The sequence below is a fragment of the Lepidochelys olivacea genome (assembly GCF_965140295.1).
Source record: "Lepidochelys olivacea isolate rLepOli2 genome assembly, chromosome: 20".
Classification (NCBI taxonomy): Eukaryota; Metazoa; Chordata; order Testudines; family Cheloniidae; genus Lepidochelys; species Lepidochelys olivacea.
The window spans coordinates 2,532,954-2,560,144 of NC_140430.1; the positions used below are offsets into that span (position 1 = coordinate 2,532,954).

At 50.1% G+C, this 27,191-nt stretch overlaps 1 protein-coding gene across 1 annotated transcript in view; it reads right to left on the minus strand.

Annotated features, from left to right (window-relative positions):
* Positions 1-271: 271 nt before the first annotated feature.
* Positions 272-27,191, minus strand: part of RNF41 (ring finger protein 41) — a 33,827-nt gene continuing 6,907 nt past the window's right edge. Inside the window, exons 3-7 of the mRNA XM_084610258.1 lie at positions 12,938-13,050; positions 6,856-7,127; positions 5,725-5,860; positions 4,985-5,088; positions 272-3,428 (exon numbers count right to left, since the gene is read on the minus strand). Coding sequence (XP_084466384.1) covers positions 3,077-3,428; positions 4,985-5,088; positions 5,725-5,860; positions 6,856-7,127; positions 12,938-13,027 — 954 coding nt within the window. The 5' untranslated portion in view covers positions 13,028-13,050 and the 3' untranslated portion in view covers positions 272-3,076. The remainder of the gene's footprint in view (positions 3,429-4,984; positions 5,089-5,724; positions 5,861-6,855; positions 7,128-12,937; positions 13,051-27,191) is intronic.

Here is a 27,191-nt window from a genome sequence, read left to right on the forward strand (position 1 = left end):
CCCTTCCAGGAGTGCTCATGCTGTGGGACTCCAGCCGCGGTGCAGGGCCGATACTGGTTTCTAGCTGGCACCAGAACAAGGGACTTGCATAGCTATTAGGCAGAGGCTCAGTTGTAGGGTCATTTCCAGTGGTAGAAGTCTGTAGAGAGTTTACAGCAAGGTGTGAACTGCAGGCAGCTGGCAAGGAAAGGTCACGGAAAAGCAGAAGCAGGTTTTGCAGGGTTTCCATGCAGGAGAGAGCCCCCGGAGATCAGAATGAAGGGTTGGAGAGTCAAGAAAAGGCAGTTTATTAGTGCAGTCAACACAATTAAACAGCACACACAAGACACAACCAGCGAAGACACCATTGCAAGTCTAGTCTGATTTCTGAGCACCCAGTTCCTCCAATGGAAAGGAGACAGAGGCCATCTCTGGAAGCGAAGGGTCTAGTGGAGGCGGGGAATCAGTTTTGTTTTTTTAAAAGAGAACAGCTAGCCAGATACAGTTACCAGGTTGGATTTAGCAGCTTTTTCTAATTCCTGAGCATAAGGGTCTGGGTTGGGCAGAGCTCCCACCCAATAATTCCCCTTCTACACACGTCATCATCGAGACGTGAGTTCAAACACAACCCGCTCCATACCTCAAACTGATCCGACTTCTGAAGAACACGCCAAATGCTTGTAACGTAGGATACGAGACACACGGAAAACTATGAAGTTACCCAACAAAGAGCTTCTACAACTGCAGGGGGAAAGCCAAACCATGTCCTGAAACAGAGAACTAGCTGGATTTCGTCAAGAAATATGCTGCATTAAAACAAAAACAAACCAACCCACATGAGCAAATTTGCCAGTTGAAAGAGAAACAAAAATGCTTTAAAAGAAGGACCCTAAAAACTCCGCCCAGGCAGGCCAGGTGGTAAAGGTGAATGCCAAACTGAACTCCTGCTGCAGTTTACAGAGCCTCTAAAGCAGGACGCAAAGGCTTCCCCGATGTCCACCAAACAGTGGAGGGAAACTGGAAACAGTATCTGGACAGCGTGAAACAAAACCCGCTGCTGCGGCTCGAGAGCAATAGTTCTCATGCAGTGTCTCCCTGCCCATGGTCTGCGTTGCAGCTCCAGGACCAGAAGAAAAGGGGACACACCTTTGTAACAGGCAGCTGGGCGAGGGGAGGCCTCCTCTGCTCAGAGCACCGGGAGACACTTCTAGCTCCCTCCAAGACCCTCAGCCACCCTCTACCTTTCTCTAGCGTCATACAGCTGGGCTGACCAAGGCCAATCAGAGTGAGGCATGATGGGAAACAGTTCTTACGGAGCCTACATCTGGGCAGGCTCCCATTTCAGCAATGGAGATGGTCTGTGGGGTAATCACCCACTGGACAGCTGCTGCCCCTGAAGATGGTCTCCAAGAACTCTCACTTTTGCAGGGCTGCTCTGCCAGCTGGGGCAGGGTACGGCAGACAGCTGGGGCAGAGGGATGGGGGGGTCTGATCTCAGTACGAGTCCTTGCCAGCGGCGGAGGGAGCTCCGCTGTTGACCGACTGAACGGGAACCCAGGAGAGGTGCTTGTTTGTGGAGCAGTTAACTGGGAATTCAAACTCTTACCCGGCCAATTTATGTTGCCCTATTCCCAGCTTCTGGCTAGCAGCTGGGGAGGCTCAAGCTATTCAGAGGACCAAAGAGATGCAAGTAGTCTCCAAAGGGATGGTAGTGTCAAGGTCTGGATTAAAGCAATCAGAACCTCTTATTTATTGACAATTCACTCCCTGTCCCACACGCAGCCACCTTGGGCACAAAACAATGAACTAAAGAGGAAACAAAGTCTCCAGGCAAGACAAACACTGAAAGAAAGGAACAAAAACCAACCCCCACCCCCCCCCGCAAAAAAATCCCACAAATGCAAATAAATTAAATTCCCGACAAATAAACTTAATTGAACCTGGCAGCATTTCTGGCCACTGTATTTAAAAAATAAAATAAAAAGGGAAAAAATACAAACAAGGCAAAAAAAAAGGTACAAAAAAACCGAATCACAATCACAAGTGTCTGAAAAAATACATAAAGCTCTTTGTCGACTGTTCAACGCACACACAAACAGGACAGCTGAATCTAGGTTCTGGGCAAGAAGTGGAGGCTCTCTACCTTCACTGGCAGGTAGAGAGGCTGTCCACATAACAGGCTTCTGGAGTCCGTCTCCTCGCTCAGAGCGTCCGGTAGGCTCAGAGTGGGAGGGCTGTCCAAGGAAAGAGTTTAGTTCCACTTCGAATTCCCCCGTGAAGCCGGGTTTCTCCCCAACGCAGCATAAGGCCACATGGCCAAGCTCCAGAGCGCATTTGCTCGATGGCTCAGCTGTTTGGCTGCAAAACGCAGTTATGTTGAACTCACTACTCACTTGTGGGGAGAAGGGGGTGGTTATTTGGCATCACTCGTGTCTGCAGCTTAGCCCCCCGGCTGAACCATCAGCGATCTGAGCAGGATCCCCCTTCCCACCTCCCACCAAAGGCTGCAAAGCGAGACCTGCCTTTACAGTCCCGCACACCACGCGGGCATACGTGAGCCCGGCTGGAGAGCTGTGGCTTTCACACAGGTGCCTCAGAGTGAGGAAAGAAACCGGGATGGGGGTGGTGGGGAAAAATAAAGCTTCGGTGCAGATGTGAACACTGTGCGGTTGGGTCACCCCAGAGCAGCACCATGCCGAGATCCGCTGGCCCGTTTGGTCTGGACTACGCCAGGAGGCCAGGACGATGGCAGAGGTGTCAGCTTTCAGGCTGCAGCAGGCCTGCTCTAAAGCCCGCAGTGGTTTCGAGGGGCTGTGTGCTTTTCGAAGCCAGTTAGAAGCCACACGGACACTGGACTGGGAGGCGGATCTGCTGCAAGAGGCAAACCGCATTTTGCATTTGATGCTGGGTGACTGCCCAGCGTGACGAGGGAGCGTTTGCCAGAGGCCTTTAATCGCTTTTTAAATTACGAGCCACACGCTTGGAGGAATAATGCCCTGATATAATGCTGTGACTGACGGGGGCGGGGAGAAGAGTCAGCGGCTTAGACAAGTTATTTTTTTTCAAGCACAAAATGTTTCTCTCTCTTTAAAAGTCTTTAGATCTCCTCCACTCCGTGTGCAAATATCATCACCAGCCCCGGCTCGAGCACCATGTCCTCCCCCATGTGCTGGTTCTCGCAGGCCATCACCACCACGGCCTGCTTGCCGGGGATGCGCTTGGCCACGTAGTTCTCGTAATAGCGCCGGTTCATCTGGCGCGTTTCCAGGGTGGCCAGGCCCTGCGGCCAGTTCCGCTCGTGGGCGTTCTCGATCAGCTCGTTGATGATGGAGGTGGGGCACCCGCTTTCCACCAGCGAGCGCTTGATGACCGCCTGGAGCACAGCATCCGGCGTGGAGATCATCCCGCCCCATCGCGTCACCCGGGCAGGCTGCAAGGAGTTCACCCACCTGTAAGACACCAAGACACCATGGGTAAAATACAGGGGCACCCAGGAGACAGTAAGTGCTAACAGGCAGGCAGGGACTGCTCTGCCAGAGAACGAGACATGCAAGATGGCTACTTCAGCATGATCCTCAGAGGCAGGCTGGCCACATCAAAGATTGTCAGAGTTTCTGGGGTGTCTACAGAATATAGAGCCAGCTTATAAAGGTCTCAGAAAGGGCAGTGCCAGAGAACTCAGGTGCCCCCTCTGGGTGAAATTGGGATGGATCCAGAAAACCCACCAGCTTTCTTTCATAAAACCTAGTGGAGAATGGATGTTAGAGCCAGCCGCTCCCTCGGGCACCGCTGGGGTTGCACCCTCTTCTGGTGGAGAGAAGGGATGAGGCTGGAAGGAGAACATGGCACAGAAACCGATGCAGTTAGAGATCATGCCCATGACAGAAAACAACCTGCCAGACTCAAGTAGCTAAAAGCAATGTTGGAGGGACATCTGGCTACCCCACAACTTCCTAGTACTAACTGCTTCAGGGACGGACGTCTGTCAATACAGAGCCCTTTGCCCTATGTCCCTGCTCTCCTCCTTTCTCCTTAACTCACAGTAAGTTGCTCCTGAAGTCAGAGGCCTCGGAGTTCTTCTGGACCTTAAATCACGGCCCCTCCCTCGCCCCCTTCACAGAACCTCCTTCCCATCAAACTCCTTTTCCAGGCCGTAACTGCAACTTGGCGATGAATGAAAGTCCTCTCTCTGGTCCACCCTACGTGAGCCAGCCAAGCATGTTCCCAAGGTCTTGCTCCAGAAAGTGGGGCCACATCTCTGGCTTCCCAGCTACCCAAGATGGCCTTCAAAGTTCTTCATGGGCTTGCTTCCCTCCAGCCTCAGACCCACCATGACCATTTAGCATCCACCCCTGCCCAGGACAGTGTTAACCTCCGATGGCAGCAGATGTGGCGGGGAGAGAAGCTGCAATTTTCCAGCTTTCCAGGCACCTGAGGAGGCTTCCATGTCCAAGCAGCAGATGCACCAGAATTCCAGTGACCACCCACGTCCATGTCCGAGAACCCCTGGAGTAAAGCTTCTCCCTGTTCTTTTGATGCCGTTTTATTAACTCTGGTTAATTCAGTTTTCCTGAGCTGTGCTGAGTTGACCCTTCCACCAGTTCCCATCTGTCCGGTGCAAGGTACAGTGCAAGGATCAGCTCCAGAGCCATTTCTTCCAGCCCCATTTTCATGGGCAGGACATGGGCCAGCAGCTCACTGGTTTCGAACTGGCTGCAGGTACAGAATTTTACAGCTGGTGGGACCTGTAACATGAACAGGGCTGATTCGCCAGACTTCGGTCTCTAGCACAACGTCCTTAGCGACGTCCTGCTTGCTTTAAGATTATGGGTTTTCTTGTGGCTCGCTTAGCTTGGTCCTGAATCTGCTGGGGGGATTTAATGACTGTTCCCAAGTCTTGCCAGCTGAGCTGACGCATCAGTCCCCTGCGTCTGCCTCCCGAACACCTACTCACCGAGGCATGCCCCCATTGTAACTGGGATTGTGCGTTACCAGCGGCACTTACTCTAGGATTTCATTGTATTCAATGGTCTCTTCCAGGTTCTGCAGGTTGGGGTTGACGCTGCGGATGGCTCGCATGTAGGCCTTCAGCAGCTGGATGTCCCGTTTCTGCAAGAGGGAGGGCAAATGGAGAGATGTCTGCAACAGGCAGGAGTCCCTCACACACACAGACCTGCCCTCCCCACTTCCCGCAGGTAAGTAGGGCTGGGAATGGGTTGCAATCCAGGCACTGAACAGAAGGTTTGTTATGTACAGCCCCACACGGGACAGCAGCAGGGGACCTGGCTGTCTCATTAACACTCAGGTGGTGGAAGCAGAGTTTTTAAAAAATTAACCCTTCACTATTTTTCCTGCTCATTCTCCGTGTCCCAGTGGGCCCGCCGGGGGAGCCTCAAAGCTCATGGAACAGACCGAGGTCAGAGTACCTGGAGTGCTGCCATCCTCCCCCGCGTCCGAATCCTGTGAGCTCGGAGCACAACGCTCCCGCTGGGAGGGGACCCCACGGGACAAGGATTTCGACGTGGGACAAACAGCCTGGAGCTGGGAGAGGAAGCTCCCATTCAAACAGACACTGCATGTGCTAGAAGCTAGTGGTCTACCAAGTTGCCTTTGTTTTTTAACCATCGGATTCATTTGTCCAATATTTGTGCCAGGTAAGAGTCCACCCGGCAAGAGAAGCTGTTAGCCTAGAAGGCCGGAGCAGACTAGAACCCCACCCATGGACACCCACATGAAAGCGGCTACCTGCTCAGCTAGCTGATGCTTGTGCTCCGCTGAAGTCTTCTCCAGCTCGGCAATTCTCGTCTGCTGCTGCTGCACCACCGACCTTAAGTGCTTGATGCAGTTGTGATTCGGCAGCTCATCTTTGGGCATTTCCAAGCTGCAGGGAGAGAGAGAATGGATGGCAGGGGAAGACAGAGCAGGCCAGGGCTCGGGATTAGCAAGGAGCATCAGAACCCACCCAACTCCCACGACAAACTCAGAAATGTGGGGGACTTGCAGCGAGACATCAAACTAGCCTGAATTATAATTAACCACAGGCGTTTTGGACGGGATCTTAAGCTCTCATGAGTCAGGGTTCAAACTGATCTAACCATTAGGGATCAGGATGAGGTCAGGGGAGGAGTGGGGTGGGTGATTCTACATCTTACTGCAGGGTTCTTTCACTCTTCTCTGATTGTCTGGTGCTGGCCACCACTGGAGACAAGGCCCTGGAGTAGCTAGACCTACTATACGGAGCCACTCACCTCCGGATCAGCTGGGATCACTAGCCCCCTCCCCACTGGACAGCCAATGGTCTCCGCACAGCTCATGCATCATAATACCCAGCCAACAACTCACAGAGAAACTGAGGCCGGAGACCGACTGCCCTGCTCCAGCCGACCTGGGGGAAGCGGGCGTGGGTAGGAGGTGCTGCTCATGCTACACCTTGTTCCGTGTATACGAGGTTAGATGTCTCACTGACTTAGGTTCCTAACTGCCACCTGGACCTTAGGAAAGTCGCCCCCAGTCTCCAGGGCTGGAAATCCAGGGCAGGTAAAATGAAGTTTAAAGACAAGCAAGACACCAGCTGCCAGCAGGCTCAGAGACTGAGCTGTGATGGCCAAGCCTAGATAGCCCTCCCCTGCGGAGCACCGCTGGCATCTACCGAGCCCTGTGCACTCCCAGCCTGGGGGGGGGGAGATCAGCTTTCTCCCCAGCTCTGTCGCTGCCTCACGGGTGGCTACAAGTCTGGCCTCACCCCCAGGAGCAGGCTGTCTGAGAGTATAACCCTCAGGCCAAGTTACTCGAGGCCTCAGTGCCTTTAAAACTTGAGCCAGGCCCTCCCCGGTCCCCTTCAGCCCCAGGAAACAATCCAGCAAGAATAATCCTCACCCACATCCTTGCTCGCACGTCACCGGCCGCTTTGGGTTATGTTCGCAGTCACTGAGGTGAGACATCAGGTTGTCGAGTCGCACGACCGCCGTGCAGCCGAAAACAGCGTTGTCGCACGTGATCTGCAGCTTGGAGAGCATGTTCCGCATAATCCGGGGGACGGGGCGGAGGTGGGCCACAGTGACGACGCTGCGGTCCACGGGGCAGGTCTGCTGCTGGGAGAACCACTGGGTGATGCAGGCGTTGCAGAAGGCGTGCTCACAATGCGGAGCCTGCATGGGGAAGGAACCGCAGGATGCAGTGACTTACCCCGACCCCCAGCCTTGTTCTCCGCCCGCAAAAGCCCAGGGCAGATGGGCAAAGCCGGCACCTTTCACCAGGCCTGCAAATATCGTCCATCCCGCCTCTCAACCATGCCTGGGAGGTGAGGAAACCCTCCCCCCATCCATCCCACAGCTCGCAAAGCCCTGAGCATAGCGCAAGAGCTGTCACATGCTGCCCCGCTCCACCCACTAGATGCTACTGTCTCTTTAAATGCAGGCTTGACGGCCAGGAAGGGTTGGCATGCTAAATGGATGCATTTTTCAGGAGCAGTTTAGAATGGTACTTCACTGTATTTACCCAGCGGGGTGTTACAAGGACTGCAGCAGGAAGGCGAAAGCTGTCACTGGGCTTAAGTTACAGTTGTACAAGTGTTACGTTTAGGGGCAAGAAACACATCAGCTCCTCCTCCGGAAAGCAGAAATCCAGAGCTGCAAGTCCACACAGGGGTGGGTCAGACGGTCAAGGGTTAAATCTGTCCAAAAGCTGCAGGACACTGGGCCGAGAGAAGAACTCCACTGCCTGGAGGCCAGCAAGCCCCGAAGTACCCAGCGGGCAGAACGCTTGGGGGGCAGTTCTTGCATTAGCCTTCCTCAGCCCATTCAATAGCATCATTCGTAACGTTTCCAGAAGCACCCTTCAGTGACACTGATCTAGACCCATTAGACACCCCGGCTCACTGGCCTCACCACCTTGGAAAATGAAGGCAGCTGCGGTTACTAGAAGACAACAGAGTGAGTGCAGGGCGTGGCACAATGGAAAGCTCCCCGCTGCTGAGGGTGGAACTGACTGCTTCCCATCATGGTCTCATTGGACTCTGCAGGGCGGCCCAGGGCAGGAGGAAGGGTCCAAACCCTTGCCCCAAACCCTCCATTTGAGAAGGCCCCCGAATTGAGTGGGTTTGTGACCTGGCACGTGGGCTCGCAGCCCCAGGCAGGTTTGGCTTGGACACCCCAGGGAGGGGAGCTGGCCCCAACCCCTCTCCCGTCGGTAGGAATATTTTTGGAAGTAGGGGGAAGAAGACCCTCAGTTCCAGATTTTACTCTGGTTGGCCTGGTGGCTCTGGCTCCCCTTCATGATCTATTTGCTCTGCTGGCCTTTGCACCCGCCTAGGTCACTGCCCCCGACCCGAGGCCCTGCTCTCGCCCTTGGTTAACAGCGTGTCTCACTGCAGCGAGACTGAGAACCAGCTCTCTGCAGCGCGGGCTGAAATCTTTCCCATTAACTCTGCTAACTCCTCCTGCCCCCGGGAAATAGACAGACACAAGTCAGAGCAGAACCCAAACCGCACTGGAGAGTCGGCTCCCGGCACTCAGCACCGGGAGTCTCTGCGACACTGGAACGTTTGGTTGCCGGGGTTGTAGCCGTTACCAGGGAGCCCCTGTTCCGGGCGTCAGTTTAACAGGCCGTGGCAACACCAGGCTGGCCAGGATCCTGTTTACATACTTGTGTCGCTAGGAGCTTTCTAGGAGGGCTTCTCCAACCACAACAAACCGATTTCTTTTCCCCCTGGAAATGGTGCTAGCCCAGCTGTGCCGTACCACGCCCCTCCTTCAGGCATACGAACAGCCCCTTCCCAGCCAGGGCAAGGACGCGAACGCAGAGGTGCCAGGTAACTAGACTGGGACGCTCCCTGAGAGGCAGGACATGGCGAGTCCAGATTCCTGAATTTACTCCGTGCAGTGCAATGTGGACTTGCTGGGTGGCCTTGGATACGACGGTTAATTTCGGTGCCATAGAGCCGGTCGAGTGCTGTACTTGGCCATCACACGAGGGGTGTCCGAAAGATCAGAAGTCTCATCTTCAGGACGGACTGAGAAATCCCAAAGCCCCCTGACTTCCCTGGGAGAGGCGGGCGGCTCAGCTCTCTTGGAAAGGAAATCAGGGGCCAAGCTGGATAAAGTTCTGATTTTTTTAAAAAGTGCTTTTATTTAGAACATTTACAAAATTCCAATCCATTTTTAACATGTTGCTCGTTCTTTACTTTCTCCCCACTGGACAGTCTGAAATTGCTAAAGCGGAGGTTTTAATTAGGGTCAGAATTGTTACCTGAATTTCAGATTTTACCTCGATTTATTTTCTGCCAAGAATTTCACATTTTTAGGCCCCTCTCTACAGCAAGAGACTATTCTGGAGCTTCATAAACACCCTGACTTCCAGGCCACCACAAACTCAAATGTGGATATGCAAACAGCTTGTGCTGTATCTGCAACTAACAGCACCTTCCACTAGATCAAACTTCCACATGCCAAGAAAGGTGAATGCTTCTGCTAGACTACGCTCCTCCATCAGGGAACGCAGCTTGAAGTCAATGGGACTTGAACACCCATGTCCCTTAGGTGCTTAAATACCTTTAAACATCTGGCCTTTATGCTTTGAAAATCTCACCCTTCGGATGTTAACTTCAGGCTATTTTTGAACATTTTGCCACTTATGAACATTCATAATAACATCAATAATATATTGAACGGTTATATAACTTTTCACTGTTAACACTGAAAATCATTTTGAAGGGACAGACGTCATGCCATTAAGAGAACAGTTAACATAGTTTTTGCATCTGTTGCTACAAACACCGAGGCACACAATGTAGGAACACCGAGGCAGGGTCAGAGACTCACATTTCCAGCATTTTGTTCTTTTGCTCGTAGAAGTTTTGCAAAATTCAGTAATCTCCTGCTTCTGACATTTAAAATCCAGCATTTATAATTTAGTTCATTATGAAGTGTTACGCTAAACGTACAATGGGTGCATGTGTTTAAGTTAGCATCAACCTGATTTAAATCGGCATGTTTTACTTTAAATCAATAATTTAAGTCAGTGGTTTAAACTTGCCTGGATTTACATCATTCTAGCCCACTGAGAAACCAACCAACTCGCGTTCAGAGCGAATGGAAGTTGTTAGACATGCAATGTGTTACTGCCCTACCATGTGGTCATCCCCTGCATCCCCTTGTCCTTCCTGTCAGTTGCACAACACCAGTTCAGAGAAAAATGCAGTGAACGTGTCTGTCATAGATGCAAGATCTGTAGAGAACGAACTACACCACCCTCCCCAGTCACAGTAAATTGTTTACTGGTGATGCAACTTCAGATTTAATTTTTGCCAAAACACAGACAGCTTAGCAAGCAGCAAAACACTTCAGCCACCAAAGAGTCGTGACTTGCACTTTGCCCACAACTTACTGGCATTGCAGTCACTGCTGATCAAGAGTCCCAGCTGAACGTCCCTGTGCGGCTCAACTTTCCATTAGCCGCACTGCAGTGCATTTGTTCATGGCAAAGTTTTGTGTTACTGTCACTCACGCTCTAACGGGCCTTTTAAAAAAAAAAATAGTTACATCACTTGAGTTGCTCAGAGCAGGCCCCAGGCTTTGCCGGAGTTCCTGCTATCCCTCAGATCCTAGGCTGGTTATCTGGCAATTTCAGGATTTTTTCCGCCAGTTGCGAAAATGCCCAAGGGGGTAACAGGGCAAACCCTAAATCCTCTCGTGTCCCTGCACGGGTGACAATGCAAATCAGGGGCAGGGAAAGAATCCACTTCCTAAAGGGAACAACACCTCTGCCGCAGTCAGGCATAAGGTCACAGGGACCTCAGGAAGGATCTGGAGTCTGAAAATCCTTGTTCACAGGTGCTGTGTGATAACACACCGTCAGCACTGCCGTGATCCTGCTGACACACGGCCTGACTCTGAACCCGCTCCAATAAGTTGGTGAATGGGTAGCGCCCCCCCCGCCCCGGGTGCAAGGACGACTCCTCACCCTCCCACCACCTGTAAGAGACAGCTGCTACGATCTCTATTCAAGCCCCAGGGACAAGTCTAAGCCCTCGTGCCCAGCATTAGACCACCCACGCAAACGCTTTTCCCAGTCAGGATTGCTCACTGCGCATGTTATGTATGGAGCAGTGCAGTTAGGGTCACAGTATTCCCAGCCTCCCTCCTGCAACAATTCCTCCCTTCCTGGGCCCAGCAATTGTCTCCAAACACAGAGCGACAGCTCACAGCAAGAGCTGTTATGTAACTATCTACAGGCCCACCTCTGCTAGGCCTCGGGCTCCGCACTGTAACAGCAGCCACCCGCTGTACAGAACCCAGAGCAACCCACCCGCTGTACCGCTCTGCGGCTTCACAGGCATTTCAGACGAACGCTCCCAAGACGGGGAGCCAAAAATCACCGCTCCCCACAGCGAAAGGCTGGAAGAGGCACGCCGGCTACTGCTGCTAGCCTGGCTCTGCGCAAGCGACTCCCGCGTTTGGATTGTGCGCGTGCTGGAGGAGAAGACAGCGCTGAACATACTGAGCTATTAATGACGTGCCAAAGGATCGCAATGTTCACAATTTGGACCCCCTCCGCTTTCCTGGGCCGAACGTTTGCTCCTAACAGGTGGCAGGGAGGAGGGCAGGGGGAGAGGAGACTCGGCAAGCCCGGAATCTTGCTGCTGCTAGAAAAGAATGGTCATCAGATACCCTCCAGAAACAGGGATTCCCCAGATGTGCTCGGCGTGGGTCCCACTGGGGACGCACGAGCACCTCCCGCGTGCACGATCAGAGGTGTTTTTTAACAGGAGCACTCATCGGGGCAGCCCATGCACCCGGACCACCTCGTGCACCCAGACCCAGGCGCAAAGGAGCAAAGTCCCTCACATTTCAAAGCCCGTGCTGCTGAGGGCTTTGAAGAGCCAGGATGGAGGGCAGGTCATGGGATCCATACTGACTCCAGCATCTCCAAGAGCCGCAGTTCCTGCTGGGAACATAACTGTTGTCTCCCCCTTCAAGCATGGGTCAGCCTGGGCTCCACTCTAGGTGCCTGGTAGGTGGTATCCTCCTAGGACAGTGGCGGGGGGGATGGGGGGGGTGTTTCAGCTGCATCCGTCCAACAGGGATTGGAGCCCTGCTCTCCCCCAATGGATTATCACGCCTGGCAGGCGGGTCAAGTCAGAATGTTTAATGAACGTTGGCGGCTGCTGCACACAGCTGCCTGGCAGACCTCAGGCTGACACGTTCCTAAAGCAGGCGGAAGATGTGTGCCCAGGGGAGCACGCTTCCAAATGTGAAGGGAGAGACCTGCCAGCCTGCTGGTAGCAAGTGGAAATACACCAAGATCCACTTCGCGAGTCTCTGCAACAAAACAATTTGGCCTTTCAATGCGCTGGATACGGCCACAAAGATGGGGGAGAGGCTGTCAGCTCAGGCCCCTGGAGTACACAGCTTCTCTTCTGCTGGTGTGGAGCAAGACTTCGGGAAGGCGGCTGGTTTGGCGATCAGCTGGTTCAGGTGGAGTTCCGAGAAGCCGGGGTGAATGCTAACCCTAACACCACGCCGCATGCAAAAATGCCGGGAGAAGTTTTTTTTATATAGCACCATCAAATGCCGATGCACACGCCGGCTCCAAAGCCTCTGATAGGTCTCAGACGCCCGCCGAGGTTGGGGCAGTCGCATTTTAGAAGCGATGAATTGAAATAGCTAGGGTGTTCGTATACTAGCAGCTTTCAGCAGATTTCCACCAGTATGTGTTAGATTACAGCAATTTAACCCTGGTTAGGCTGATTTTGGCAAGCCGCTACTTTCAAGCAACGACCGGAAGGGTCGGAGCTGCACTTGTACATTAAGCTTCTCTTTTCACACATGCATGGCTGTGCATTTAACATCCACCCGCACTTGCTAGAACGGGGATAAAACCATAGTACGGAATCACCCCTGTAAATCTCGCCAATCACGACAGCGGAAAGGAACTGGTTATTGCTCTTTCTGGCACCTACCTGCACTGGCTCCTCCAGGACCCCACTGCAGATGGGGCATATAAGGTCTTCATCAACATCCCCCTGAAAGCGGGCTACATCATACCCCATTGCTCATCACCGTCGCCAGAACCCTGGAAAGAGAGAGAAGGAAGGAGATCAGGGGCAGGCAGAGAACTGCGGGGATCACACCGGGAGGAAAGCAAGGACAGACTCATGTTCTGCTCCTCTGAAGGCAGAGCCTGATCTGGGAGTTTAAAGTCCCTCTTTGCAATGCGGAGAGTTGGAAACAGACCTGAGCCTGCTGCATGCTAAGCCAGGGGCTCGCAGGCCAGCTCCAAGCCCTTACACAATAGGGTGTGGTGCCCTGTTGTCAGCCCCACTTCCATGCATTGAATCGCTCCTCAGGGGGAGAGCAAAACTAGCATCAATTGCACACTTCCCTCCCCCACAAGGCATTACTCATCCCTCTGCACTTGCAGCTTTTCCCATCTTGCTTCTTTTGTCCTCGCTACCGAAGGGTCTGTGCGTGAGAAGGCAGAGGAGGCACCGAGCGCCCAGGACCCTATGGACAAGCATCAGATGTGCTCAGACCACCAGGATTCTAGCTCCGCTCTCTGCCACTGACACAGGGTGATCTTGGGCAAGTCACTTTGCCTCTCTCTGCCGCCGTTTCCCCTCCCACCCCGTCTCAGCTACGTAGGCTCTGTCAGTCCCTGAGTAGATATCTGAGCCGTGCCTGGCACAATGAGCTGGCAAACTCAGACAGGGTCTCAAGGCGCTAGGGTAATTTGAATAGCACAGTGCCCCTGCAGCGGATGCCCCTGGGCCATTGCCCGCTACAGGAACGCCATCTGGAAATCCTCACGGCACAAAACAACAGCGAGACCCCAGCTGGATATGTTTACGAATGGGATGTCTGCGGTCGCAGGGGACTGTACCTGATGACCGAGGAGGGTCCCTTCCAGCCCTGACCCTAGCGCTAATTTCTCAAGTTTCTTCCCCCACAGAACTGCATCCCGATCATCCTCTCCATTTCACGGATTCCCTTTGGCAGCTTCCATTCCCTTTCTCCAACAGCAGGTTCCCATGCACTACAGTCAACCCGAGCTGGTTACACAGCGCCACCTGAACTCCGGCATCCTGCCCAGTACTCAGGGATCCTAGTGTCCGTTCTTTGGTTAAAGTGCGGCTTCTCCTCTCGCAAGCATGCTCGAGCGGTGAGCATGCCACACCCTGTCTGCGGTTAGCTGTTCCCTGTGCCCAGAAGAGCCAGATGGAGACAGGGATCTAGTTCACACAGGAGCCCTGTAACGTCTGGAGTACAGGAATAGCATAGCCCAAGTTATTCCCACGTCCCTACAGCTCTTCTGCTCCTAAGTCAGGATTCCAGAACCGGATCCATTGATTCCGGTACTGTAAAACTTCAGGTGCTGGTTTAATTCCAGGTGTCTTAATGAGTCACTTACGCATCCTCAAGACACAGGACTTTTAGAGCCCGACAGAATTCACCGGGCTACCGTGGGCTTCCAGTCTTTCCTACACACGCCAGGTGTGCGGGAACATTAGAGGATGGCTGTGGAGATTATGTAACATGATCACAACCAACATCAAAATGTTTCAGAGGTGCGAATGGTCTGAGTCATGTGACACCATCCACCCCTCAGGGGAACATGCTCTATTTAGCCTCTAAGCTCTCCACATCAGGGCCCGGGGTGTCAGCATAGTGCCCAGTGAGGGGGGAGCCCTGACCTTGTTTGGGTCTGTAGTTGCTATCACAGTACACAGAGGTAAAAAGACAGGAGTACCTGTGCACTCATGAAGTTCCTGCATTTACCCGCAACCTTTTACAAGGCCCTGCACTGGGACAAAGGTCCTTTCACGGTCCCTCACCAAACAGATCCCGCAGGAAGATGGTAACCCCACTCACATCTCCAGGGTATAAGAGCAGCTGGCAATGATGGTCTAAAAGGTCCCCCCCATTTCTTACAGAGGATCTTCCTAGACCAAAAAGTTGCTATGGGGAGACATAAGGCTCCTAACCCTTGAACTAAGAAGTCAGCACATGGCCTGTGACTGGAGCTGCTCCTCTCCGCTCCATAAGCCAACCAGTAAGGGGGTTGATTATGACATCAAAAGGTAAGCCAGCCAGTCGCCACCTACCCTGTCACTCATTTGAAAGCTATCATCCTATTGGTCCAAGTACCCCAAAAACTCTTAACAGCGTTAAACGCATTTGAGTTTTGTCCCAGTTCCTGAACTAACCCATCACAATCCAGTCGCCTGGCATCAGTTCACTCGGCAACTAGAGATGGCCCAGGAATGCCAGAGACAGTCTGGGATAGCAAAGGAGGTTGCAGCTCTTCTTCCCCAAAACCCAACAGCCCTGGAAAGCAAGTCTGCCCATATTTACGTCAGCAGTAACACCAAGAGTTCAAAGATGATCTCCGTGGTAACGATGGTGCGTTTTCCAAGCAAGATAGTTCTCCCCCGCCCCAGGAAGAGTCAAGTGCTGAGAGTGCGGTTTCCATTAGCAAAAGGGAGATTAACAGCTTTTTAAGAGTTTTAACCAAAAAACCATTTGGCACTCTTGCATGGAGGTCCAAGGTTCATTTCCACACTACACAAGGCATACGTTCACGTGGCTTTGCCACAGCGTGTTTGTGTCACAAATCTGACATCAGGAATGATAACATTCATAACCAGTAGGAGAACACTTCAATCTCCCTGGTCACTCAATAACAGACCTAAAAAAGTGGCAATTCTTCAACAAAAAAAACTTCAAAAACAGACTCCAACATGAAACTGCAGAACTGGAATTAATTTGTGAACTGGACAGCATCAGATTTGGTCTGAATAAAGACTGGGAGTGGTTGGGTCATTACAAAACCTAACCCTAATTTCCCCCATACTAATTTCCCCCACTGTTACCTTCTTGTCAACTGTTTGAAATGGGCCACCCTCATTACCACTACAAAAGTTATTTTTCCTCCCTTGGTATCCTGCTGTTAATTGAGTTGTCTCATTAGACTGACCTCACACTTAGTAAGGCAACTCCCATCTTTTCATGTATTTATACCTCCTCCTGTATTTTCCACTCCATGCATCTGATGAAGTGGATTCTAGCCCATGAAAGCTTATGCCCAAATAAATTTGTTAGTCTCTAAAGGTGCCACAAGGCCACAAAAACCTCGCTGTTTTTGCTGATACTAACACAGCTACCCCTCTGAAATGTGTGTCCTCTGGATCCCAGAGGTTCCCAGTGAACTAAGCCTTCTGCCGAGTTAAAATGGCTTTGGGCACTATCTACGGAACAGATTTTCTGTGTGTCCGCTCGATATCCACTGGCTCTAGGGCACACTCATCTCTACCGATGCAGACCGCTGAGTCATTTGAAGGCCGGAGGATAAAGACCTCCGCCCGTATTCTGTCCCACCCAATTCATCTTCCTCGCTTTCATAACAGCCGCTCTAGGTTTCACACCAGCCTTGTGCTGCTGCCCATCAAGAAAGGCCAAGTGAGATTTACGCACTGGATCCATGCACCATTAAATGTTCACGCTGAATGCTCACAAGAGAAATATTTGCTAAGATGGATGCGTCATCTCTCTGTTGGGTTTGCTGGCTCAGCGCTTCAGAGTGCACTTCCTATCCTTTACTTGTGATCAGTATGGTGCCAACATGGGGCTGTAAAGGCCGTTACTTGCCCTGAAGACATTATACTCATTATGGACAACACACAAAACAAGGAACAGGGCATTAGAAAGAACAGAAAGCAGCAGGACTGAGCAGCAAAGTGTATTGTGAGTCTGATTGGAATAAAATCATTCTGGCTGGGGGGAAAAAAAAAAAAATCCATCTAGTCTCCAGATGGCTGGGGTCCAAAATAATCAGCTGTTCTATATGGCTGGGGTATAGAACCTATGGCTTGAGCAACATGGCAACAGGGAACATTCAGAATGGTCCGCCATTAGTTGGCGGATTGAGTATCAGAACCAGACCCCAGGCATTGAATATGTAAAACTCCACCCTAAAAAACCCTGCGGATGCTGTAGGAGAGCCTTGCTCTGGAGTGACTGTTTAAATATTGAGCATCAATTTCTACATGTTACCACTCTGGGTTTTTATAAAGATAGATCCTTTTGATAGATTTGATAGATCCTTGCACAGCAGAGACAGCAATAGCACACAACATCCAGTAACTGTAGAGTAAATATACCGACAGTCAAAGCAATATCAAGTCCAATCGAAGATCATAAAGGTAGAAGAGAACCACTGAGGTCCATTCCCTGCAAGCCCAAGAGAGACACCCTGCCTTTGGAAATCCCCAGTCTAATTCCCCTTTAGCTGCTTTGAAAATCCCAGCTGTGAAGCTCGAGTATAGAGCCTTAAGCAGAAAGAAGAGACACTCTAGACAGGCAGTGCCGATGAAGGCCTTTGATGGGCTTGTTTTACAGCCAGAGGGGAGAGACGATGGATATGGGATGAAACAGACAATATAAAAAAGGCCTAACTCAAGTCCTGGTCTGCTATGAGCAGCCCAGGCCAAAATGCTGGAAGTGAAGCAATTTAGTTCACTAACAACTGCAGGCTACAAACACACTTTGCACTAAACGCAGAACATGCAAAGTCACGGCAGCTACTTATTTAGAAGCCACCTGAGGTCGGAGCTCAGCATCATCATCATGTGGGAAATAACCCTCCCAAATGTAAAATGCAAAGCAGCAACCTTTGAAACTGTTCCTGGGAAAACCAAAGACCCAGTGAGGAGTTAAACCCCTCACGTAGCGGCTCCAGCAGGCCAAGGATGATAGAACTTCACTAACAGCGCGCAAGACCACACACTTCGACTTCGGGATCTGTCAAGTCGAATCTGGTGAATAAGTTATTCCACCCGTCCCCTCTGACAGCAGATACACGCAGCTGGTGGATTTACTGAGTAAGTATCAGATGCAAAAGACTAGTCCATAATGAGAGCCAGACCTTGTTGGACAGATCTGCTAAATCAAACTTAATTACGGCCTGTGCTGGAAGTCTCGGATTTCCAGCTTTGCCTAGTTTCTCAGAAAACAGACACCCTGTTTTCATTACGGCCAATACGAGGTCTGCCAACAGCACTGCACCTGGGTGAGCTTGGAGGAAACCTGTTCTGTAAGCAATGTTATTTGTATAATCTTCCCAATTTCATAAACCCTGGGGGCCAGAAAAGTACATTAAAACCAAAGGGAAAACAAGGCGGCCACAAGAGGGAGTGTCTCTTGTAGTTAAAGCACAGGACTGGGGGCCAGAACTCCAGGGTTCTATTCCCAGCTCTGCCACTGACTCACCCTGTGATCTTGGGCATGACCCTTGTGCCTCAGTTTTCCCATCTTTAAAGTATGTCCGATAGGAATTCCCCCAGAGATATTCATGTAAGTGTTCAAAGCTCTTTGAGAGCTTCCAATGAAAGGCGAAAGCAAGGGACGTGGCAGTACTGGACTTTTGCTTCTGCACGTGTTTCGTGTAGCTTCAACCAGAGGGAGGAAGCAGAATCTAGTGGTCAGACAGGGAATGGTCAGAAAAGGGGAGCCCAGAGTTCTGGTCTTAAGAGGCAAAGGAAAGTAACAGGCATTCGACATGTGGAGGAGAAGCACTGGGGCAGCTGTGAGTATCTGTCACAGCTGCTTAAGCTAGTACAGGACCAAGACAGATGAATTCTCAGGGAATCACACAGTTGGTGCTTAGAGGGGGTCATTTACAGGCGTTGCAAAGTCTCTGAAACATTTGGCTAGAAACACTCCCTCCCCACCATGAGCCTCTGCTGCAGTCTTTTTGCTTTCTCAGCTAGGGTGAGAGCCGGTTTTGGGAGGGGGGCGGCCCAAGCCCACACAGACACAGCTCTGGACTGATAAGCAGATTGTTTAGGGGAAGATGGGAGAGATAGAGTGTGAATGAATCGAAGGCCTTGTGTACACTTAAGGTTTGCAGCTTTGACTCTGCCAGTGGGAATCCAGGCCAGCAGAGAAAAGGCAGAACCGCTAGTGCAGACACAGTTATACCAGCAGAGCTGTGCCTGTGAGGCCAGGTCGGCCAAACTCGAGGAGCTATCCTGCCCCAGGATAACGACACCGACACTGCGAGTTCCACTGGCAAAGCTAGGTCCGGAAAAAACAAAACAATTCCCGACTGGCATCGTTACACTGGTAAAACACCAAGCACAGACCAAGCTTGAGAAGAAGAAATGAGCTGCTCGGCCATGGAGAGAGCCGAAGCACTCCCGCCTGTCACGGGTTTCTGACGTGCAACGTTTCTGCGCATCTAGCCCCACTATCTTCTGCCCCAGCCTTCATGTAGCCCTGCTGCTCCCGGCACAGTCTCATCCGCTGCAGCTTCCTCTCTGCCGCCTAGCTTCACTTCGTCCCAGATTGGAGTGGAAACCACACGGTGGAATCGGTATAGCAGAGAGAGATGTGACCCAACGGCTCTGGGACAGGGGGCTCCAACACTGACCTTTCGCTATCCCAGTGCGCCTCTACAGCACAAAGCAGATGCTGCTGGTCACTGACAGCAACGTGACCCGTTCTGAAGCCGACTATTAACTGCAGTGACATTGAACCTGCACACGCAGCAGCACGTAAAGCCAGCTGGAACGCCATCTGCATGACCTAGCTGGCCAGCAACTTAGTTCTAACAGTGCAATGCAAGTGTGACAGAATGACGCGTGGCACAGAAACCTAATGTGAGCTAAGGTCGTTCCAACAGACAGCACAGCGAGGTGGTAGGAGGACACATTCAGACAGCATGTCAATTAAGCAGTGGGATCCAAAGTTTCCCTTGGGCTGGAAACCACAGGCACGTGCCACCTCTCTGTTCAGATGAAAATGTGAAACCCTTCCATCGTGAGGGGAAGAGAGGAATTTATTTATAGCAAAATGCACCTTGGAGCCCATGTGAGAGAGACAAACATCAAGGGGTAAATGATCAAAGCAAGACTGAGTTTTGGACCCACATCTCCCACAGAGTTTAGAACAGAGGTTGTGTAGCTGAACTGCCCTGCAGAGATGAGACAGTTACTCCGGCCCCACGTGGAAGTTAGACAACAGCACTTTATAACCATCTATAAAAGTCACACTTTCATTTGTTAGTCCCTTGATAAAGCGTGCACGCATTCTGGGGACACGGGGCTCCCACCCGCAGCTTCCTCCTGAGTGAGGCTCATTTAGATTCTTTTGCGGGATTTTATTAAGTCTCCTACCTGGGCAGCTTCTGCCAATTGATACGGCCTGTTTTATTGATAGCTGGAGCCTTTATTCATGTGCCAGGTTTTCCAGATCAATCTGTTACTGTTTCCAGCGTAGAATTACCCTTAGTGGTTGTAGGTGCTGAAAGTGGCTTCAACCACACAGAGAACATGGGCTTGAGTGGTCAGACCTGGAAATGCAGAGTTCTGTTTTTAAGAGGCCAAAGCTCGTACTTAGTTTTGTTGAGGAGTTTTGTCTGATCTACGCTTAGCCAGGGTGGATGTGGGGGATGAAGCACTGACAGACTCAATTACTTAGCAGAGATGGGGACAGAGGCCTTGACTTCACTGCTAAAAAGGTGTATTTTTACCAGTGGGTAACTAATGTTTGAGAGCTACACTAAGGGGGAAAAACCCAGCAAAGAGAAGGCACTTGTTTTATGGAGGTGAACAACGCGAGGTCAGCACCAGGCAGGGGCATAGTGCTGACCTCACCTAGCTTACCTGGGGTGAACCTGAAGTGTCTTCTCTTCAGTGTTTTTACCTCAGAATAGCTCACACACATTTATTACTCTGAGGATAAAAAACCCACCTGTTCTTTTTTTGTTTGTTTTTTAAAAGCAGTGAAGACAAAGCCTAACTGCTCTTAACTCCACTCCACGAGGTAAAGAAAGTTCAGAGACAGGAACAGCAACTTAGACAAAATCTGGGATATGCAGTGTTGTTATAGCCCTGTTCTTTCAGTCCCCATCTCTGCTAAGTAACTGAGTTTTCAAAAAAAAAAAAAAAAAAAGGAGACCTAGATAAGTTCATGGAGAATAAGTCCATCAATGGCTATTAGCCACGATGGGCAGGGATGGTGTCCCTAGCGTCTGTTTGCCAGAGCTGAGAATGGGCAACAGGGGATGGATCACTTGATGATTCCCTGTTCTGTTCATTCCCTCTGGGGCACCTGGCATTGGCCACTGTTGGAAGACAGGATACTGGGCTAGATGGACCTTTGGTCTGACCCAGGACGGCCATTCTTATGTTCCTCCTAGGATCTTTGAGAGACAAGGTGGGCAAGGTAATATCTTTGATTGGACCAACTTCTGTTGGCATGAGACACAAGCTTTTGAGCTTACACAGAACTCTTCTGCAGGTCTGGCTGCTCCAATAAGAGACATGACCTCACCCACCTTGTCTCTCTAAAACCTGGGATGAAATTTGTGCACAACCAAGAATACTTATGGGTACTTTTTTCCTTGCTTCTTATGACCTGGATGGCCAAACAAAACTAAAGTATGGGCCTGAAAGCAGTCAACAGTGAATAATGCCACCTGGTTGGTAGAGCTGGTAAGGACACTTATTTCCATGCCAGTAACGGACGGGAGAGGGACACATTTTTGACTGAAATTCAGAGGGTTTAAGAAATTATATCCTTGAAATTTTGCAAGAGTCTTTTTTTTTTAAGTAAGATTTTTCCACTAACTTGCCACAGTGATTTAGAGAGAAAAAGACAGCAACAGCACATGGCTCTTCACCTATTAACCTCTCTGTGGCACAAGACAACTGTACCATTGACTGCTCAAACACTAGCGTGACTAGGAACAGAGCTGTTTAACCATAAGCTTCAACTCTGAGGCATCAGTTGTCTTTTCAGAGCAAGAAATTGAACAGAAACTCAAATGTGCACTGAGTCGAATGGTGATCAAAGAACTCACCCACGCAGCATTAGTACAAAATGCCTTTGATGGCACTCATATGCATCCAGAAGTCAGCTTAGCAATTTTAAAGAATGTGCGCTCCACTCAGAGGGAAAATCAGGGAATGAAAAGGTTTAACTCAGTAATAGCATTTGTAGTTTTGTACACGTTTAACATGCAATTATGTTGTGAAATTGATATATCCATAGAGCCCAACACTGTGGTATTTAGGCGCTGATGCATTCATGCCAACATGTGAGCCACACACGAGACAGGTAACATGGATCGTGGCGATAATTGTTTGGAAAGGTATTCAAATCATAACCCACCAGATCAAACTCATTTGATATCAGTTACAGGAGAATTACGGGAACTGTAGTTTAAATTATTTAATAAGATTCTAACATTTTCTTTGCTCTTCTCACTAATCTCTAGAAAGCCACCACCATTGCCAGCAGTTGTTGCCCTAACGTACATACTTTGAAACAATGGTGAGGAATTAATCCCATCTCTGAATTTGTTCGTTTACATCATACTAGGAAACCATTTGATCAGGTTTCTGTTATCAGTTCAGTCCCTCCCACCCGTATGAGAAAACCCCGTATTTTGAAGCACCAACTCCACTATTAAAACCCTCGTTCTAAGTCAGTTTACCCCCATCAGACAAAGACTTCCTAAACTAACGACCCCCAGCAGTAATCTGCAGAGATTTTAGTGCATAGTATTTGCTGCACAAGACCCCAAGGCACGTCCTGCAGCAAATAGTGACAAGAAATTATCTGCTCAGGGAATTATTTTGGGGAAGTCCCATAACCTGCGTCACGCAGGAAGTCAGCCTAGATGACCACAATGATCTCTTCTGGCCTTGAAATCTATGAATCTAAGTGCTCGACAGCCCACTGTGAGAACCTCCCGTCTAGCCAAGTGAACGCAAGGCTGAGAGCCAGGAAAGCACCAGTTCCAATTCTGGATCTGCTACCGACTCACTGCAGAGTCCTGGGCAAGCCACTTCACCGCCCGATAGCTCAGCTTTCCGATCTGTAATGTGACTTCTCACAGGTGTGACATAAGGGTGAGAGGATGTGTCTTCACTGCAGAGTTACCTCGGGTGATCTGCACCCATGTTAGCCTAGCCCAGACGTGAGCAGCCACACTGGGAAGCCACAGTAGAATACTGCATCCTCGCTGGTTCTCCGGATCACAGTAACTTGAGTCACTGATCCTTTCCCAGGGAACTGTGAAAGAACTTGTCTGTCCTTCTGGGAGTGTGTGGGGAATTGTGGGAAGGCACTGCAGGACTGTCAGCACTCAAGGGATTTAGACTGCAAAGTGGGCAGGTTACCAGTCTGAGCGAAAGCAGAATCCAGGCTTTAGCCCACACCCACAGCCAGCCCACTAGCCGGGGACGAAGGCACCATTAAACTCGGGAGAGAAGTTTGTGTGTGGATGGAAGGGCGTTAAGGACTGTCATAAATATTAAGGGAAGGGTAAACACCTTTAAAATCCCTCCTGGCCAGAGGAAAAACCCTTTCACCTGTAAAGGGTTAAGAAGCTAGGATAACCTCGCTGGCACCTGACCACAATGACCAATGAGGAGACAAGATACTTTCAAAAGCTGGGGAGAGGAAGAAACAAAGCCTGTCCCCCTCCCTCCCTCCCTCCCCCTGTCTGTCTGTGTGATGCTTTTGCCAGGGACAGAACAGGAATGGAGTCTTAGAATTTAGTAAGTAATCTAGCTAGATATGCTTCCTCTCTCCAGCTTTTGAAATTATCTTGTATGTATTATATGTATGACAAGGACAATGCCTTGGTAAGAGCCCAGGGTAACACTCCAGTGAAGACATAACCTGAGTGTTTACACAGCACTTTAGGGACCTAAAATATGAGGCACGCTAGCATCACATGATCAATGTATTATTCATCTCTGTTCGCAGCACAGTACAAGGGTACATGAAGATAGCCCCTGCCCAGAAGAGCTTGCAATCTAAAGGCCTTAGCAATGGCTTTAACAGGAGTTGGATAGGATCCTAAAGAACAGGGGAGACCTGGACTTTACGCAATAGAGTTCGCCAGCAAAATAAGTTACTTAAAGGTTAAAGCAAAAACACTCTGACAAGCCTCCTCCAGGCTGTTATTGGAAACAACCTGGCTCACCATTCACTGAGTTACGCAAAGCCAAGTTAACCCTTCACACCACGAAGCAGAGACATGAATGTACAATCCATGCAGCTTCCCAGAAAAAACTAACTTAGAGGTGTGTCGACTGCTGTGGATGCAAGCCAAAGGCATTGCTCCCTCGGCCTGGCAAGCCTCCTTCAGCAATCAGAGCACTCCGCTTGCTTTGCCTGTCTTCCTGATGAGACTCTTAGGCCAGTGTCCTTCACATGTGCAGCACACCTTGTCCCCTGGCCTTCCCTTGGCCTGGAGAGCTGCTACAGAATGAACACTGTATGGCTTGTGCCCGCCTGCTTCCCCAGAACTCAACAGTTGTCACAGTGAGCTCTGCTTCCAGTCCTACGATCAGGGAGAGACGGCAGCTCTGTTCCGCCACAGCCATGGGATCAATTATGAAACTAAATGAAAACAGATCTGTAAAACATTCAAGTGCCAGATTCAAGCCCTGTTGAGCCCAGTAGTTTGGACTGTGGCGATCCATCGGCCTGGTTAAAATCATGGCTCAGACTCACAATGAACGAGTTTCTCTTGAGCTGTAGCAAGCTAGGAAGCTCTGGAAAGCAAACTGGCATTAGAGCCCAGGGTTCTCTGGAAACATCACATGTCAGTTGTACTCAGTCTGGTGGTTCCATGTATCAATCTCTCTCCCCCCATCCCTGACTCGTATTCCACTGCCCTCAACACATGATTCTGCAGCAAAACAAGCCCCTCGTGGCTTTGCTGTGACATACAAGGTCACTGGCTGTTTTTTGTGGCGTCAGCTAATATGCAACATTCTCTTTTCACAGCATGACTTTAAAACAACGCCTTAACTGTTGTACCTTCATCCACGATCAGCTCAGAGCCAATATAAACGAGGACAGTAAACAGGTTTCACATCGGTTTGACAGCCTCCTGAGTCGCTGACAGACTATTTTAATTCCAATCCACTCCTACCCAAGAGCCGTACACAGGCCATCCTTGCAGCTCATGTCGTTTAAGGGATGTTGTGGATTCGAGTTTACAAATATTCAGATTTCTGACCGTACATCCTGACCTCTTAAGTTGTCAAGGGATTGTCTGCTTCCTGCCAGCGTTTAAGGGTCTTTTGGATGAGCCCGAGTGTAATGCCAGTGAGCCCATCTCTCCTCCCCTTCCTTGTCTCAGCCCACTGCCTCTTCAGATTCAGCTTTGCGGCTGCCATTACTGGCCAAACAACCTTTGCAGGGCCAGGGCAAGAGTGCGCATGTGACCTCCACCCAAGCAGTCCCTGAGCGATGTAACTGACTAGCAACACCAGAGTGAAAGTAATGCACAAGGTAAGATCACAGATAGAAATCTCAATTCTGATCATTATAGCGATTGTAGTAAACAAAAGTCCGGTAGAAGTGTGCTTTTATAGTTGATTAATAACTTGCTACATGTTAGAAATACCTTTGCCCTATGACAAGATTTGCTGTAGAACTGAAAGGCTGCAATCCCACCCATGATTCAGGTTCATGCATTTGAAAGTCAGTCTTCAGGACTTCTGGTGATTTATACACTGTGCCCTTCCTTCATGTGGTTCAAGCAAGCAACAAATGTGGAATGTCAGACATACACATACTCCCTAATTAAGAGGAAGCTTAATACCGAAAGAGACAACTGCACAACTCCCATAGATATAACTTGACTTGTACATAAATTGCCTATATTGTTATTATTCCCTTCCCCGACCTCTGCCTACTTGTCTGTGAGTGGACTGTAAGCTCCACAGAGCAAAGACCATCCTTCCTAAGCACCTAGTAGGCACAATCACAAATCATTACTGGAAAGGACTCAAATCCCTTAAGGGAAGAAGTGCCCCGCCCACCTGCTAGGGGAAAAATTTTCTGACTTCTCTAGATAGGCAGTCTCACTAAAATGAACAATTGAATGAGGATCTTATATAAACCCATTCTTGAAAGCGGACACCCTTCATTGTTTAAAAAAACACTTCCATTATACCCACTTTTAGATCAATTGAAACCAAAGAGCCACAGTACACAATGATGTATGTATCAACAGCATTGTTAAATGCAAAAAATGCATTTGTAAATACTAGTGGTTTCTCTTATCTAGGGCTTTTCATCCTTAGATCTCAAAGTGCTTTCTGAAGGTGGTCAGTATTGTTAGAAAATGAGAGTTAAAAATCAGGTATGTGACTATTCAGGATGGTATAGGAAAGATTTAAGGCACCCAAAGGTACTTACCCATAAAGCATTTCTGCTTGAGTGGGAAAATATACTTAATCAGGATGTTTGGGCACTGCACACACAGACCAGAAGTGCTGTCTCCTGTGAATGACAGTGATCGTGATCTGTGTATTTCTGCAGCCCGAGCACATTACTGGTTACTCCCTGAGAAAAAGCACCGCTTAATTATTTTCCAAAACATCATGCTCCCGAAACTGGCCTTCATCACACCCAAGTGAATGAACGTTTCCAACACGAACCCGGACTCCAGCCTGGGTGGCTTATCCAGTGGCTTTTGTTAAAACACAGATTTAGTGCTGATGATTGAATGACAGTCCTGTGGACTCCGGCTTTCCCTGCGGAGACAGCACAGGTACGGTGGCCAGGAATGTGCTTCTAGCATGCCCCAGAGCCCCACCTAAGGAGGCGAGAGAAAAGTTTGGTCTCGTGTCCCATTTAACTCTTTGGCCTCTGATGCCGCTTCCAGTTATGGGCCAATTAGAGGCAAGTGTGTTTGCGAGGCGCACAGGTGTCTACAGAGAGCTGTCCCAAGAAACAAACTCGTTCCACATCGGGGCACAGGAGGTAACAACCTTGGCCAATAAAGATCTGTGCTGAAATTGAAGTGAGGCCTTTAACCTCTGGGTCACTAGCTCCGATTATACGTTTCCCAAGCCCCCCCAGTCCCCCTTGCATGTATGGCTTTCCAGCCTATGAAGTGCTTATATAACAAACAGTAACCCCTGTGGCTGGCAGAGAAATGCAGCGTGGCACAGAATGCAGCCCACAGAATGTCTACCAGCAGAGGCGAAGAGGGAGAAGTCAGGTTGCAGGATCATTGGGGCAGGAACCTTGCTTAGTAGATCTGTGAAAGCCCCAGGCATTCACTTCTATTGGCAGTAGCGCACACACACCCTGATCAGAATCAAGGCCCCTTTGTGCTGGGTGCTATACAAACATACAGTAAAGAACAGCTCCTGCCACAAAGAGCTGACACACAATGTG